This window comes from Hemicordylus capensis, chromosome 1, assembly GCF_027244095.1.
Source record: "Hemicordylus capensis ecotype Gifberg chromosome 1, rHemCap1.1.pri, whole genome shotgun sequence".
Taxonomy (NCBI): Eukaryota; Metazoa; Chordata; class Lepidosauria; order Squamata; family Cordylidae; genus Hemicordylus; species Hemicordylus capensis.
In genome coordinates this window covers 280,101,105-280,118,247 of record NC_069657.1, presented here as the reverse complement: position 1 = coordinate 280,118,247, position 17,143 = coordinate 280,101,105, and the positions used below count along the sequence as shown (strand labels likewise).

The window sequence follows — 17,143 nt, the reverse complement described above, 5'->3', positions numbered from 1 at the left end:
CACTTGTTCTCTGGATCCTTGCCGAACTTGGCTGCTTCCATCTAGCAGGGAAATTGTTGGAGATGGCCTAGTTAATGTCATTAACTCATTGCTGAGGGAGGGTAGGATGCCTCTTTGTTTGAAGGAGGCAATGATGAGCCAACTTCTTAAGAAGCCTTCCCTAGATCCCTCAGTGATGGATAGTTATAGGCCAGTGTCCAATCTCCCATGGTTGGGCAAGGTGATTGAGAGAGTGGTAGCTAACCAGCTCCAGGCAGTTTTGGAGGAAACTGATTATCTAGACCCATTTCAAACTGGCTTTAGAGTGGGCTATAGGATTGAGTCTGCCTTAGTCAGCCTGATGGATGACCTTTACCAGGCAATCGGCAGAGGGAATGTGACTCTGTTGGTTCTTTTAGACCTCTCGGTGGCATTCAATACCATCAACCATGGTGTCCTTCTGGATCGCCTGGGGGAGTTGGGGATAGGAGACACTGCTTTGCAGTGGTTCCGCTCCTATCTCTCAAGCAGATTCCAGATGGTGGCGCTTGGTGGCAGTTCCTCCTCAAAACAGCTGTTATGTGTAGTCCCTCAGGGATCCATTCTGTCACCAATACTTTATAACATTTACATGAAACCGCCGGGTGAGGTCATCAGGAGATTTGGTGCAGGGTGTTATCAGTATGCTGATGACACCCAAATCCATTTCTCCTTATCATCATCATTATCATCATCATGATCATGAAATGGCATTCACTCCCTAAATGCCTGCCTAGCAGCAGTAATGTGCTGGATGAGGAATAGCAAATTGAAGCTGAATCCAAGCAAGATGGACATCCTCATTGTGGGGGGTTGGAATTTGAGGGATGAATTAGCTCTTCCTGTGCTGGATAGGGTTACACTCCCCTAGAAGGAACAGGTATGCAGTTTGGGAGTGCTCTTGGATCCAGGCCTTACCCTGGAATCTCAGGTGGAGGCTATGGCCAGGAGTTCTTTCTATCAACTTCAGCTTATTTGACAGCTGTGTCCATTCCTTGAAGAGAACAATCTCAAAACACTGGTGCATCAGCAGGTAATTTCCAGGCTCGACTACTGCAATGCACTCTACGTGGGGCTGCCTTTGTACACAGTTCAGAAACTTCAGTTAGTTCAAAATGCGGCATCCAGACTGGTCTCTGGGGTAACCCAGAGAGACCATATCATGCCTGTTTTAAAACAGTTGCAGTTGCTGCCGATATGTTTCCAGGCGAAATAAAAAGTGCTGGTTATTACCTTTAAAACTCTGAACGGCTTGGGTCTGTCCAGGCTACCTTAGAGAGTGCCTTCTTCTGTATGATCCCCATTCCACATTTAGGTCATCTGGAGAGGTCTGTCTCCAGTTATCACCAGTACGTCTGGTGGCGACTCGGATCCGAGCCTTTTCTGTACCTGCTCCTGGCCTATGGAATGCACTCCCAGCAGATATCCGCAGTTTAAGCTGTCAGCCTTTAAGAGAGCCCCCCAAATTTACTTATTTGGCCTGACCTTCCAAGGTTTTTAAATTGCTTTTTTAAAGTTTTAAATTGGTTTTAAATGGTTTTTAATTGTTCTTGTTCTATATTGTTTTTAGCTCTGTGTTTTAAATGGTGTGTGTTTTTATATCTTTTTAAATTTGTTGTACACCGCCCAAAGCCTTTGGATGGGGTGGTTTATAAATGTAATAAAATAAATACATAAATAAATCTAGTCAAAGTCTTTTATGCTTTCTTCCCTATTGCGATCACCCAATTAAAAGAAATCTTAGTCAACCATATGAATTCTAGTTGGTTAATCAAATCAATCCCTCATTTGTTTAGCTGCAATATTTTACAGCCAGTGTTCCCCCTAAGATGTGCGCATAACTCACAAGGTTTTTGATGTCCGCTCAGCTAATTTTAGATCCTGCTCAGGTTAAATAAAAAAGGCCCCACTCTGAATGCACCTGGGGCCACACTGGCCTAACTCACACATAATGCAGAACTGCCAGTCCAAACGACCCACGGTTCCACCCACACCCACCCCACTCTTCCATCTGCGTTTGGACATTGGGAGAGCTGCCTCTCTGCAGTCAGTGAGACTGCAGGGAGCTGACTGAGAAGGCTTCCTTGTTGACAGCAGGACAACCCGCATAGCCAATTGGGATGGAGTGAAGGAGGAGCTGCCTCCCTCAACTCCCGTTCCATAGGGCCGAAACTGCAGGACTAGTGGTTGGATGCAATGTTGGCAACACAAAACTGGAGTTAAAGGTGGTAAAACTCCATTCTGACCAAAGGTTAAGAGTTTGGGGAGGGAAACCGGGGGCACTTTTTCACCCTTAACTCCAGTTAAGGTCCTCCATGAGAGGAGAGCTAGTCTTGTGGTAGCAAGTATGACTTGTCCCCTTAGCTAAGCAAGGTCTGCCCTGGTTGTATATGAATGGGAGACTAGAAGTGTGAGCACTGTAAGATATTCCCCTCAGGGGATGGTGCCGCTCTGGGAAGAGCAGAAGGTTCCAAGTTCCCTCCTTGGCTTCTCCAAAACAGGGCTGAGAGAGATTCCTGCCTGCAACCTTGGAGAAGCCGCTGTTAGTCTGTGTAGACCAGGGTTTCTCAATGTGTGGGTCCCCAGATGTTATTGGACTTCATCTCCCATAATTCCCAACCAAAGGCCACTAGGGCTGGGGATTATGGGAGTTGAAGTCCAGTAACATCTGGGGACCCACACGTTGAGAAACCCTGGTGTAGACAATACTGAGCTAGATGGACCTATGGTCTGATTCAGAGTATGGCAGCTTCCTATGTTCTGGTTTCCTGAATTCGGACATGCGGCTTCAGAAACCAGAGGTGAAGGGACCTCTGGTTTCCTATTACGTCCAAATTTGGCCACTCCCTTGATACTGCTTCCCAGAACAAAACTCACTCACACACAGATGAAAAAAATTAGAGGGGGACACTGTATACCACTATAATTGCACAAATGTAATTGCACAAAAAAAGGGGGGGGAGCCAGCGTAGTGTAGTGGTTAGAGTGCTGGACTAGAACCGGGGAGACCTGAGTTCAAATCCCCATTCAGCCATGAGACTAGCTGGGTGACTCTGGGCCAGTCACTTCTCTCTCAGCCTAACCTACTTCACAGGGTTGTTGTGAAAGAGAAACTCAAGTATGTGTAGTACACCGCTCTGGGCTCCTTGGAGGAAGAGCGGGATATAAATGTAATAATATAATTAGAGAGAGAGAGAGAGAGAGAGAGAGAGAGAGAGAGTATAAGCATAAGTACTGCAACTGCATAACTCAACAAAAAAGCAGTAATAATCTGTACCACAGAAGCTGCATATACAAATTAGGCAAATCAGTATAGCTTACACTAAGCAGGACTCTTTTTGAAGAATTATATTCTATTCCAGCAAGATAATGGGTAAATCAAGTGCCAAAGGGGCGGGGGGATTGGAGAAATACTAATAATTATAGTAATGAGCCATGGGGAGCATCATGAATCTGAATCAGTATGAATAAGTGGTTTCAGCACTTCCATTGCTGTGGGGAAATGACTACTTTTAAGACAAATTCCCTTCCTTCTTCTAAGATGGTAACTATTGTGACATCTAAAAACTAAGAAAAATGATTTCTTTCCTCTCAGAGCTCATGTTTCAATCATGCACAAATTAAGAAATATTAGTCAATTCAATCAATAAAAACACAAATGATCAAACCGACAAAGATGTCTTTAGTTGGATGACAGCTGTATCACCCTTCAACTCTCTTGGTATGCTCATGTGGCTGGAGGAGGAGCTCTGACAACTAACCATGGGCGTAATGAGGGGGGATCAGGCAAGGCATGTGCCCTGGGCGCCAGTTGCAAGGGGGCACAAAGTGCCTGCCATGCCCCGCCCCCAACCACCCGCCCCCAACCACCACAATTTTTTTTTAAAAAAAATTGTTTTAATTCCCCGCCCCGCTTAATTCCCCGCTTAATTCTCCGTGCCACCACAGCCCACACCCCTCCACTTGGGCATACGTGACCTACGAGATCTCTGAGTTCGGGTGGTGGTGCCGGTGGGCGGGTGCTGTCTCCTCCCATTGGCTGGTTGAGTCTGAGGGAGCGTGTGCAGCGCCCTGCCAGAATCAGCGCATGCCTGCCTGCCTGCCCGCATGATGCATGAGATGACCACATGGTTGGATGGAGGAGAGAAAAGAAACTAGCAGTGTGCTCCGTGCTAGTTAGTAGTCCCTGTGTTGTGTGCCGCACAAAAATAACAAGCATTCTGCCTGAAGTTTGTGAGCCTAAAGTTGTAACTTCCTACAAGTTACTTTCTGATCGCAGCAGACAAAAAATGGGCACCCCGTGCCCCCTTTCCTCATTGGGGTCTGTGCTGAGCTCGTGGCATCTGAAGTTTTAAGTCAGACAAAGCGGATGGCCACGGAAGGATCGGCATCTGGCTTCCATTAGCTTGGGTAATGTTTGTTCCTCTGAGTTGTTCTGGGAGCCAGAACCGTAGAGTGGAAGGAGGCGACTTTACAACTTTTCCCCCATAGAGGAAAGATGTGCTGCTGTTTACCCCTAGCACTGCTCGTGAGACAAACAGTGACAAACCTCAAAGTCTTTCTTTAATAGCTCCTCTCCTGGCTGGAGATGAAGAGAGTGCTACATTTTGTATTGCAAATGCCCCTCCCCTGCACCTTAGTAGTCCTAGATTTGGAAGGACTGAGGCTGTAAAAACTCCAAGAGTGACAAAAAGCGCTTATCCCTTGAGAGGTCTTTTTGTAGCTTGATCCTGTGCATGTTGTTGTTTACTTGGAGGTAAAGAGTTTTTTGTCGAGGGGACTAAAACATATACCATCAAGTAAGTGTGGGACACCTATTGCCAAGCAGTAGGTGTGCAGCTTTCGTGTGCTGCCTCTTCTCATTATGACTCCCTAGGGAGTTTCCTTGAGCCGTCTGGATACAGCCCTCCTCCGTAGCACCTCTGCTCTGCAGTAAGCGAGCCTCTCTCCCCCACTCACTCCTTTCTTCTCCTCCCCCGTCCCTTTCTAGTGCGTGCGTGCGTGCGTGCGTGCGTGTGTGTGTCTGTAGCCCCAAGAGCCCTCTGAGTCCCGCTCCCTGCTGCGTCTTGGCTCTTAGAGCTGTCCATTCAAGCAGGGAGGATTGCACTGTCTGCAGTAGGCTGAGGCTGGCGCGAGGCTTGCGATCCAGCCCCGCCAGGTGGAAAGGAGCCCCTCAACTTTCCCTTGCTCACTTTCCCGCATCTATGTGCCATTTATATAGCTATCAGGAAGGATGCCCTCTATGATATCAATTTTCTGGTTCATGGTGCAGCAGCCTGATTAAGCAGTTGTGATCTGAAAGTGGTTGGAATTGTTGATATTTATAAAATTGTCTCCCCCCGCCCACCGCCCCCCACTTTGGACGTTCATGAAAGTATTTGAATGTCCTTGATTATCAATTTCCTTCCCATGTAATTTCCGCTAAGGCAGGGGTTCTCAAAGTCCCCAGATGTTCATTGTGTTTGGGATGATGGAAGTTGTAGTCCAACTTCATCTGGGGACTCAAGCTTGAGAACCCTTATGCTAAGGAGAACATTTGCAGGATCAGGTATCACAAGAGTAAATTAGAAGCAAGCACATTTACTAAGTGTAGATGCTGAGAATTCTATCAATGGCTAATAGTCATTTATATATTGCTTTCCCACCCCCCCTCCCCAATCTCTGGCTGGCGCAGACACGTGTCAGGCTGGCGAGAGCGCAGCGGTGTCTCCTGCCTGGGCACACGCACGCACACACTCGGAAACTGCCAGAAGTGGGGAGTCAGAGGAGTTTTTCTTTTCCTGGCCCCTGTGAGGTCGGTCTTTCTTACTTGTTTCTTGGGTTGGTTTGTTTTTTAATGGAAAAGTGTGAGAGTCAAGATGTGTACTGTCACCATTTGAAAAAAAACATGCACACACCTAGACAAGAGTCCGGGTGTATATAAGGACCAGTTTGTTTGTAGTGATGTAAAACACACACATACATACATATACTGAACAGTTAAAAGCTGCTCTCTGGGTGATTTTTTAAAAAATAATAATTTAGTATTTTCCTCCTCTTTTTAAAATATCTTTTAGCCAGACAAGAGGCAAACTGGGAGATCATAGACTTTAAAAAAAAAAAAAGTGTTGGTTGTGCCTGTCAAAGATTTGTGTGTGCGTTATTTATCTATTTATTTGTGTATCAGAGAACCTATTGTCAGCTTAGGTGTTTTTGCTTGCCAATGTGTGTCTGTGTGTGTATGAACTCATCTACCTCAAAGGACTGAACCTCTTGTAGAGCAGAGAGCAGCTGTGGAAGAAGTCTGCAACCTTAAAGGAAACACAGGCTTGTAGCACAGGCTTCCATGGACTAGATCAGTGTTTCTCAACCACTGGTCCCTGGACCGCTGCCGGTCCCCGAAGGGTTGAGTGCCGGTCCCTGACTGGGAGTCAACCCCACCCCCCCAAACTGAAATCAAGGCACTCACTTCCTCAATTTTGCACATGGTACGGAAGAGGAAGAGTATCACGGAGACATGGGACCCTTCTTGTGTCTTGCCTCCACGTGCTGCTGAGATCTTCCTACAGCTATCTTATTCCCTATCTTTACAGCTTCAAACTGTATGCAGTGCGGGGGCATGGAGGAAAAAGTATGGCAGTGGGCGCCACTTGAAGGGCTGCTGGTTCTTGCATGCTCATTGTTTGCAGCCCAAGGTTGGTTGATTGAAACCCAGCTGCCTGTTGTGCTCGAGGCGCCTTGAGAGGGAATGCTGTTTCTCTCTTGCATCAGTGGGGCTTGCTTGTATGTTGTTTTCATTGGCCCCATGTAGCTTTTGGATTTTTCTAATGGCCCAACATCCCCTCTCCATTGAGTAATCACAAGCACCTCCACCCCCACCCTGCACATACTGAAGACATACTGGAGACAAATTTGTTCACCCAGGCTTTTAGATTCAGGGGTTCTCAACCTTGGGTACCTAGATGTTGGTGGACTTCTACTCCCATAATCTCCAGCCATAATGGCCAAATGCCATTGTTGTTGGGGGTTATGGGAGTTTAACTGAGGGACCCAAGGTTAAGAACCCCTAATATTCCATGTTTGCAAAAGATTCCAAATTTAATTATTTTAATGCTTATATTATTTTCATTCTAAACTGCCCAGAGATGCAAGTTTTGGGCAGTAGAGAAGTCTGATAGATAGATAGATAGATAGATAGATAGATAGATAGATAGATAGATAGATAGATAGATAGACAGACTTGAAACCCCTTTACTAACTGCTGGTCTGGGAAACGGCGCATGAAGAATGTAGCGGTCCTTGAAACTCTGCACAAAGAATTTAGCGGTCCTTGACTCCAAAAAGTTTGAGAAACACTGGACTAGATGAAGTGAGTTCAAGTCCACAAAAAGGTTAGGCTACAATTGCCATGTTAGTCTTCAAGGTGCTGCAAAAGACCTTGTTGCTTCTGAAGTAGTTACTTAGCCATGTGAATTAAAGCAATTTACTTCTCATATATCTCTACAGTAATAGCTTTATTCCCCAGCCCCCCCCCCCCCGCAACCAAACAAAGGAGATGGGTATCATCAAAATCAGATAAGGAAACTATGGCAGAAGGCAGCTTCTGGCTTTACACAGCAGTAAGCACAGGGGGGAAAGAGGGTCCAATCTAAATTTCCTGGTAAGCATACCTGAATGATTGTATATATCCCATGTAATGTGAAGCAGTGCTGGACTAAGACCAGGGGCGGGGTGGGGGGAGAGCGCAATTTCAGTGCTTGCCCTGGGCGCTATTTTCTCTAGATACGCCTCTGCTACTAACCATTCTTGGTGGAGGCACCAACTCTGCCAGAAATGTCAAAGTCAAAACTGTGATTATTTTCAAACACGAGATGTTGTCACCACAGAACATGTAAATAATAAATAATAACATAAATGCAATAGTCTTGTGGAGATAAAAAATTCTTACCAGTTGTACTTCGCCAAATGCTCCCCTTCCAATCACTTTAACAACATCGTAGTCTTCTGCTTTCATTTGCAGACCACGAATTTTCCCCACAACTTTCTCATCTAAAACAATTTTAAAGAAGGCCATGATAAATATATACAAACCATGGAGTACAAATACAATCATTTGATATTGAGGCTTTCAATACAAACAATTTTTTTGATATAATAGTTAGCATCCACAAATCATCCAATATTATCCAGTATCAGAAGACATATAAAAGAGAAGCTTACATTATCATTACAATCTTGTTTAAAGAATCAGCCAATATATTAAAAACAAGGCCCAGCCCTTCCTAGTATTTAAGATCAACATATTCCTTGCCTTTCTATAGTTGCTTTATTAAAATCATTTTATCATAAAAATTGTATGCCAGCATTTTATTAACCATTTCTCCACATTCCAAAAATGATTTTAACTCCATGTTCTAGCTACCATTATTCTTGCTGAAATAACTAGAACAGAAACTGGTGCACAGTCTAATATAAGAATTTAAATATTTTAACAGAAAAATAGACCATAATAAAGGTCTATCGTAATCCATGACTTCTTTAGTTATATTAGCTATTTCTCCTCTCTTCCGTTCTATGACATCTCCAACACAAATTATTCATTCCTGGGAACATTTCTGGTATCCTGACGGGTAATACCACTATCTATATAAGTGTCTTTGTTTAGAACTAACATCAATAGTACAGTAATATGTTTTTTCTAAAAATATACTACTGAAGGAATGTATCTTTCATTCGAAAGTCTTTCTTGTACAGTCTCCTTAATGCTCTAAGCAGTAGCATGGAATATCCTTCCATTACAAAACAGTATCTAAGTTCTACTTGCATTAGGGATGTGCGGACCGGTCCAGCTGTTCGGTCCAGGGATTTGGGGGTTTGTGGTCAAACTGAAACCGGACCACTAGGTCCGGTCCGCCAGGTCCGCGAACATTTTTTTAAAAAGATTAAGTAAATTAAGTACCTGTAGCCCCTTCGGGTTCCCTCGCCCTCCGCCGGCCTTCGTCATCACTGCCGCGGCCGGGTAAGTAATGCTTTTTTGGCCCTTTCAGGCCTCCATCAGATTGAGAGCCGCCATTTGGGTGGCCGCCGCGCATGCGCAAATGCCCTCTACTTACCCAGGCGTGGAGAAGATGACGAAGGCCGGTGAGGGGAGAGGGAACCCGCATGGACCCTCCCGTGGCTTCAGCAAGCCCCCCGAAGGGGCTACAGGTACTTAATTGACAAAAAAAAAATTTTTTTTTAATTCGTGGACCAGTCCGGGGCCAGACCAGACTAGGGGGGGCAATGGGGGGCCAGATCGAACTAGCCCGGTTCCATTCGAGGCTGGTCCAGCCTCGAACCGAACCAGGCCAGATGGTTCCGTGCACACCCCAACTTGCATTTATTAATAGGCCATTCCTGAATAGATATTATATTCAATTTCTCATGTAGTAGTTCATGCCTTGTTGCTGGACTATTTAATCCAGCAGTCGCCTCGCAGGGGGCATTTGCGCATCCACGGCAACCACCAAAATGGAGGCCGCTCAATCTTACAGAGGCCCGAAAGGGGCGAAAAGGCATTACTTACCCGGCTGCAGCGGTGATGACGAAGGCTGGCGGGGGGAGAGGGAGCTTGCGCGGACCCCCCAGCGGCTTCAGCAAGCTCCCCGAAGGGGCTACAGGTACTTAATTGACTTAAAAATAAAAAATAAAAAATTTGTGGACCGGTCCAGACGGGTTCGATGGGGGGGCCGGACTGAATTGGCCCAGTTCCATTCGAGGCCTGTCCAGCATCGAACCGAACCGGGCCAGATGGTTCTGTGCATACCCCAACTTGCATTTATTAATAGGCCATTCCTGAATAGATATTATATTCAATTTCTTATGTAGTAGTTCATGCCTTGTTGCTGGACTATTTAATCCAGCAACATGTAGAGACTGGGTAACAAAATCTTTAAAGGTGGCAGCTCTCCTAAATCAGGAGGCAGAGAGCAATTCTACCAAGCATAGCACTCCCACCAGTAGCTGCTGTTAATGTTTCTTTTTAAGTTATAAACCTCCTTTGGGACAAGCAACAATTTTTTATTTTATTTCTTTTTGTTACATAAACCACTTTGTGATGTTGTTGAAAGGTGCTTCTCAATAAATAAAAATGATATCAAAACCAGGGGAAATATAATTACATAACTGAATCCACAATTTGCCTATAAACATCCCAAGAACAGTGTATCTACACTTTAAAGATCCCGTGTGATCTACAGGAAATATTTTACTGAATAAGCTTATACGTTTGTATGTGTTCCTGTTCTTCCTCCTGCTTTCTGGTTTTGCTCAAAGTTGTCTGTATTTCATCAGTATCTAGGGTATCTAAAAACTCATCTGCCTGTTCTTATGTTTAAAATATCAATATCTTTCTTCTATAATTGATCAGAATTTCAAAAGGAAATCACCATTTAAATGTGTTCATGTGCTTCATTAATTGGGTAATTAACAAAATTATCTTCATTTTTTAAAAGTTTTGAAAATAAAAAACAGATGGCATTATAGTTTTTACTCTTCCAGTCTATTTCTTCATGAGCTCCTATAATCATCCAAAACTATAATTTTCATTCCCTCATGAAACAGCTTTATCAATACATATACACAGATTTATTTTGTTCATAAACTGGACTTACATATCCTACAAAGAGCCCATTTAATCAGGGATGTGTGAGAATGGCTGGTGCAGGCGAGGGGAGCAGTTCCCTTAAAAAGCAGGTAAGCAGGTGCTTACCTGATCCGCTGCCACCCCATTGCTTTTCTGTGTGTGGTACTTGCTCTAAAAAGGCCGTGTATGGTTGCGGCGCTGCCCCCTGCAGCCTGCGCATGGCAGCCATGTGTATTGCCAATGATATGTGCAGGCTGCAGGGAGCAGCGCCACAGCCGTGCACAGCCTTTGGTAGAGCAAGCATCACGACTGGAAAAGTAGTGGGGCAGCAGTGGAGCAAGTAAGGACCTGCTTTTTAAGATAACTGCTCAACGTCCCGCCCAACCTGTTCAGCTGTGGGTGACCAGGCCACTTCGGTGCTACCCAAAGGAAGCACCAAACCGGTTCATGCACACCCCTACATTTAATCAGTCCTTTAAGCGTCTTCATTCTACAGCGTAGTACTCTAATTCAAAAACAATTGCACCTTAATTGATTACCAACTTTATCCACTTGGATCATCTGCATCATGTTTATTTCCCCCCACAATCTTTGTTATGTTTTGTTTTCAGTTCCACTTCTGTTTGCATTTTCTCCTGAGTTACTTTCTCTCAACAAATTGTTTTTTTTCTTCTGTCTCGTGAAATTTATTACTTAGGGATTTTTCTGCCAATTCTATAGTGCTGATAAATTGTTTAAGCCTTCTATATTATCCAAATTTTGAAATTCAGTTGAAAAAACCGTCTGGATTCTTTCCAGAATTGGAGATCTCTCCTCTTCTTCAGATTTGTCTTGTTGAAACGAGACAAATCTGCTTGTTTGTAAAATCCATAACTTTAAAAGACATATCAGGTAAAATTCCCTCCTAATTTCCTTTTCTTCACCTACCTCAAAATAACCTCAAAAAGAGAAACTCTTACGTTTTGTGACCCAAATTACAATCAATATATGTTCTTCCAAACAATTTCTTAATTCAGGCATACATTATCACTTCATATTCAGAAGCTCATTAAATAAATAATTTATCAACTGTCAATCAATATCAATTCACCATCAAAGTTCTCCTAGGCTAAGTGGCCAAACAGACACTTTCCTGGGGCAATTTATCTATAAAGCACAATTAAGGGACAGAAGAAAGAAAACACAAAATCATTTCAAGCATATTTGGTATACGGCCCTGGCTCCTTCCTCACCCCCTGTTGTAGGGATCAACTAGAGGGCCATAGCCCTTTCTACAATGCCTTTGCTACACCTCTGCTGTGCTCACTGGCTGCAAACAAATGAAAATAGGAAACCCCTTGAAAGGGGGTTGCCTCATCTCTCAGTGGCAGACGGCAGGCCACAAACAGGATAGCCCTGCCCGATAAGATGGGTAGCACAGCAATAAGCAACTGGCTGGTCCAGGACCGGAAGTGAGCTCTGCTCCTACGGCTGTCCCTGGGAGTGGTTGCAGTCTTGGCTCTCTAATGTACAAATGTAGCATTATCCATTTTAAGTGAACCTTTGCTGTACTGATAACATGTTATCAGTACAGCAAAGGTTCACTTAAAATTGACAATGCTACATTTGTACACTAGAGAGCCAAGACTGCAATTCTCAGCACATTTAAGTTCTCTCTTTTAATAATTTATCCTACTGTTTACTACTACTACTACTACAACAAAGACTACTATAAACAAGAGACAGACTACAAAGAAAATACCATGACTGAGCATCTGCCAGCAAACAAAATTACAGAGAGACTAGCTGATCCCACACAGAGCATCTGTGCGGCAGTACAGTACACTCCCCCCACCTTCTGCCCTACTCCCCTCCCCGTCAGCCCTCAGCCCCAGTCCCCTCCCCCCCAAGCCTTCTGCCCCAGCTTGCTCCCTCCACCATTTCCCCTTCTTTCTCTCTCTTTCTCTCTCTCTCATTCGTGCTCCCCCCCCCCCACTTTTTAGTCTGCTGTTGCCGCCTCCTCCTTCCTCCAGTCCCTGGTGCGTCGGGCGGCCAAGCATTCAGCCGGCTCCTTCCTGCACGGCCCTCCCTCTAGAGAGCATCTTCCAAGGCGGCCAGCCGTTTGTCTCTGCCCAGCCAGGCTCTGCCACTTTCTCTCCCCTCAGCTTCCCCCCTCCCTTCTGCCCCAGTCCATTCAGTTTTCCTCTCCACTTGCCTGCTTTCCTTCCTTTCCTGCCCAAGTGGCCACTTCCTTATGTGGCCAACCACTGCCCAGCCAATCCGGGGCCTCCACCGCCCAGCCAATCCGCTGGGTTGCTGGGACGCATCCCCACAGAGGCACGTCTATGAGAATTAATATAATAGATTCTTTGAAATGTCATTTGCTTACAAGCTCTACCTGATCCATTGGAATCAGTAAACATGGTTAGATTAAGGACCAGGGTTCTTAATAAAAATGGCACCTAATTAAAAATATATGTTTAGGATTTTGGATCATTAGGCACTCTAGTCGTACACAATGAAGTAGAACTTCATTCAACACACAATGCTCTGAATTTCATATCCAGCACAAAAGAATTCATCTTACTTTTAAAGTTACTGCTAATACTGCATGGAAAACAAGAATGACTTAACTTAAGTCTTAATATTAAATTGCTGTTGACAGATTTTACTGTCAAATACATGCCAATACAATCATCTTTTTACAAGTCAGGGTCTGACTTGTTCAGATAAGCAAAACAAAAGTGAGTAACTTGTAACATCTCTAAATGTTCAACATCAATCGACAGCTTGTGCATAAAAGCAAAACTTACAGCGGTTTAAGAAGTTGTCTATGTTCTTGTTCTTTCTGAGTGCTGGATAATCCAAATCAAGAACTAAAGAGTTCAAGCCATCCTAGAGAAAGAGGGGGGGAAAGATATATTTTTTAAAAAACACCTTAATTGTAATATTTTATATCTCATCCCTTCTCACATTGCAGCCCTGTGGACAGATATGGCATCATGCCATGGAAAGACTACGAACTGCCCCTAAATATCATATATACAACCTACATTCCAAATATAATTAAGATACTAAAGAACCATTTTTGTTTTAAAATATTTATATCCCACTTGTCATTTCAACTCAAAATGGAATTCACAAGGTAGCTAGTTTGCTCTTCTCACTGCACTGGCACTTCTTTGCTCTGGATGTCAGTCACTGACCCTCACATGATCCACTAGATTAAAGAACATAAGCAATAGAGATAACATGCTCTTACGATATTCAGCATTAGTACCTCACAATAAATCTGATTTAAAATAAAACAAATAAAAATAGCTAGTGAAGGCATATCAACAGTTGCAGACCATTGACAAGGAATAGTTTCTAGATATGGCCTCTGGCCCCAAACTATAAAATCTGTTGCATGTGGCGAAAGAACATAAGCTGTCTATCTCTGAAATTTTATCCAAGTCTGAATAGAGGAACAGAGCAAGTACGGGAGGAGCTGCACAGTTTCTAAGAAGAGAGCTCTATAAGCAAAGAAATTACTACTGAAAAGCCCTGCCCTGAACCTCTGCTCGGAGCTAGAATTTGAGTAATATGTTCTCTGCATCTTGCTTTCTGACAGGAGGGGGAATTACAGAATCCTGCAGCTCCCAGATAGTCTTCAAGGGCAATCCTGCACAAAACACATTACAGTAGTTGAGTTGAGAGGTTCCCAACAAAAAGCAAGGTCTGATATATGGTAGGTTCAGAAGAGAAACAATAAAGTACTTCTTCACACAATGCATAATTAACATGAGGTCCAATACCACAGAATAGTTTGACAGCATTTGACAATGATTTTGTCTTTTAAAAACGGTTTAGTAGCTTTATTTTGGTATATGACCAGAACAGCAGCAGCAATATGACTGAAATTAACATAAATTAAAATTAACATGAAGTAAAAATATTCACTATTACATAACCAACTAAATTATAACCACCAACTAATCAGTAATACTCAACATAGCTTGTCTAATCTTACAAACTATAGGACAAAATTTTGCAGCCTTAGTATCTATTATATTAATTCTCCTGGATGTGCCTTGGAATGTGCGTCCCAGAGTCCAGCTGATTGGCTGGGCAGCAGACGCGCCTGATTGGCTGAGGCGCACCCAGGAGGATTGGTTGCAGCGGTGGCAGCCCAGCCATGGAGGCCAGAGGTGGCGGGCCCAGCCTGGCTGTGGAGGCAAGGCCCAGGAGGGGGGAAGAAAGGGGGGGCAGAAGTGACAGTGGGGAGGAGAGATGGCTGGGCCCGGAAGCAGAAACTGGGGCAGAACGGGGGGGAGAGGTAACCGCTGGCCCCAAAGAGCACCTAGTTGCTCTGTGCGGGGTTGGCTAGTAAATTTCTAAATTTAGACCAGAAAGTAACATGGTAACACGGAACACTTCAGAACATCCAAGGTATAAGGCTCTGAGTGAAGTGATATGTGTTCCCTGCAATTCTCTATAAAGGGTACAGTTCCAGAGATTATGCTCAGTAGTTCCAATAGCACTAGAGCCACAGGAGCAGACGCCCTCATGAAAAGGAGTTTTCCTATATCTCCCAATCCCATGGGAAAGGCATTACATCTCGCTAAAATATAGGCTCTTTAATGACTTTTTAAAAAAAACCATCAACCACAATGGCTAAATTTAAGCTTTCATATCATTACAATGTGAGGTTGAACAGTGCCTTGCAACTCCAGCCATTCTTGCATGAAACCAATTATCTAGATCAATTTCATTCGAGGCCTGGTTCTGGACAAGAAACTGCTTTGGTTGCTCTGGTGGACGACGTATGCTAAGCGAAGGACAGTAGGAAAATTACCCTGCCTTTCCTTGGTGGGCCTCTCTGTGGCGTCCAATACACCATGGTATCTTTCTCAATAGGCTTTCTGGGTTAGGGGTCAATAGCATGTTTCTTCGGTAGCTCCTCTACTACCTGGAGAGTCAATTCCAGGAGATCATGCTGAGGGACTACTTCTGAATCCCTTGGCGCTTATGCTATAGGACCTTTCAGTTCTATTATTCCCCCTATGTTTTTTAATGTCTATGTGAAGCCGCTGAGTGAGGCCATCTGAAGATTGTAAGTGAGATGTCATCCATATGCCAACCCTATTTCTCCTCCTTCTCAGCTTCAGGTGAAAAGGTACATCTGGAATCAGTAATAGACTGGATAACGGCCAATAAGATAAATCCAGATAAGTCAGACGTTCTTAGGTGGCTCCCCTGACCAAGGAGATAAGTATCAAAAGAATCAGATTTGTAGTTTTGGGGTGCCATTAGATCCAATTTTGTCACTACTAAAGGCCAAAGAGGTTATTCTGACCTGTAGTGCCTATAAACACAGTCCGGCCACTGTAATCCATCCAATGGCAACCTCAAGATCAGACTACTGTAATGTGCTCTGCACAAAGCCACCTTTGAAGACTTCTCAGATATTTCCTTTAGCACAGAACAAGACAGCAAGACTAAGTGGGACCAGTTACTCTTGCCAGTTTTGAAAAACCTTTGCTGACTGTCAGTCAGCTCCTCTGCATAATTCAGAGTGCTGGTGCTTATCTATGAAGCCCTTAATTATTTGGGATCCTTGTATTTGAACGACTGACAGTGTCCTGTCTGAACACTTTAATCAACAAAAGAAGTCCTGATCCTCCAGTCTGAAGTTGCAAGACTGTTAATTGACGAGAGGGTCTTTTCAGTAGTAGGGTTTTTTGTTTTCTCTCTCTTTCAGTTTTCAGCTTTTTATTAAGAACTTATAAAATAAAGTTTTAAATGTGGTTTTTAGCCTGGTCTTTTAACTTTATTAATCTTTTACTTTACATTGCACCTGTTTTGCTGATGTTGTGAGCCACCCCAAGCAGTAGTGACTGGAGGAGTGGGACATAAATATTTTAAATAAATAGCCCTTCAACACTAGAATTCCTTCCCCATGAAGACTTGCCTAGAGTCAAGCGTCATGCCCTTCATTTATATTCAGGCCTTTGAGTAGAGGCTGGTTTTAACCTGCCTTTATGATATGATTTTGCATTGCACTTATTTTTATATGCAGCCCTGTTAGAATTTTCTCAAGGACAGTTTACACTTTTTAAATCAAATCAAATATTAATAAGTTATTTAAATGATTTCCAATAAAATAATGGATAATTTTGGTTCCTATCAGACACCACTCGATGGAAGTGCCATGGAGTCTGGACTCCGGAACACCTTCAGAAACAATACACATCATTTTGCAATTTGTTTGGAAAACAAATTCTTATTAGCTAAAGCCATCCATTACAAATCAAAATTGGAGGCATGTCAATAATCATTTATGCAGATATTTAATCATTTTAAAGTACAATGCATATTAAAACTGACATGTAGAAACAACATTACCACCACCAATGTGGAGAGCCATTATATTTGTAACTTTTCATTAAAATATTGTAACATTGTAGAATTCAGTAGTATAACTGTTCCTGAGGAATCTTCCACTAAGAATCCCAACATCTCAACTGTATGTATATTTATTTAGAAGTAAGTCCCACCGGT

General features: G+C 43.5%; 1 protein-coding gene across 5 annotated transcripts in view; it reads right to left on the bottom strand.

Moving 5' to 3' along the window:
- The window catches only part of ROCK2 (Rho associated coiled-coil containing protein kinase 2), a 170,095-nt gene that overhangs the window by 101,963 nt on the left and 50,989 nt on the right, over positions 1–17,143 (bottom strand). For all 5 annotated transcript variants that reach the window (XM_053285616.1, XM_053285618.1, XM_053285619.1 and 2 more), the window contains exons 2-3: positions 13,414–13,495; positions 7,946–8,046 (exon numbers count right to left, since the gene is read on the bottom strand). In XM_053285616.1, coding sequence (XP_053141591.1) covers positions 7,946–8,011 — 66 coding nt within the window. In that variant the 5' untranslated portion in view covers positions 8,012–8,046; positions 13,414–13,495. The remainder of the gene's footprint in view (positions 1–7,945; positions 8,047–13,413; positions 13,496–17,143) is intronic.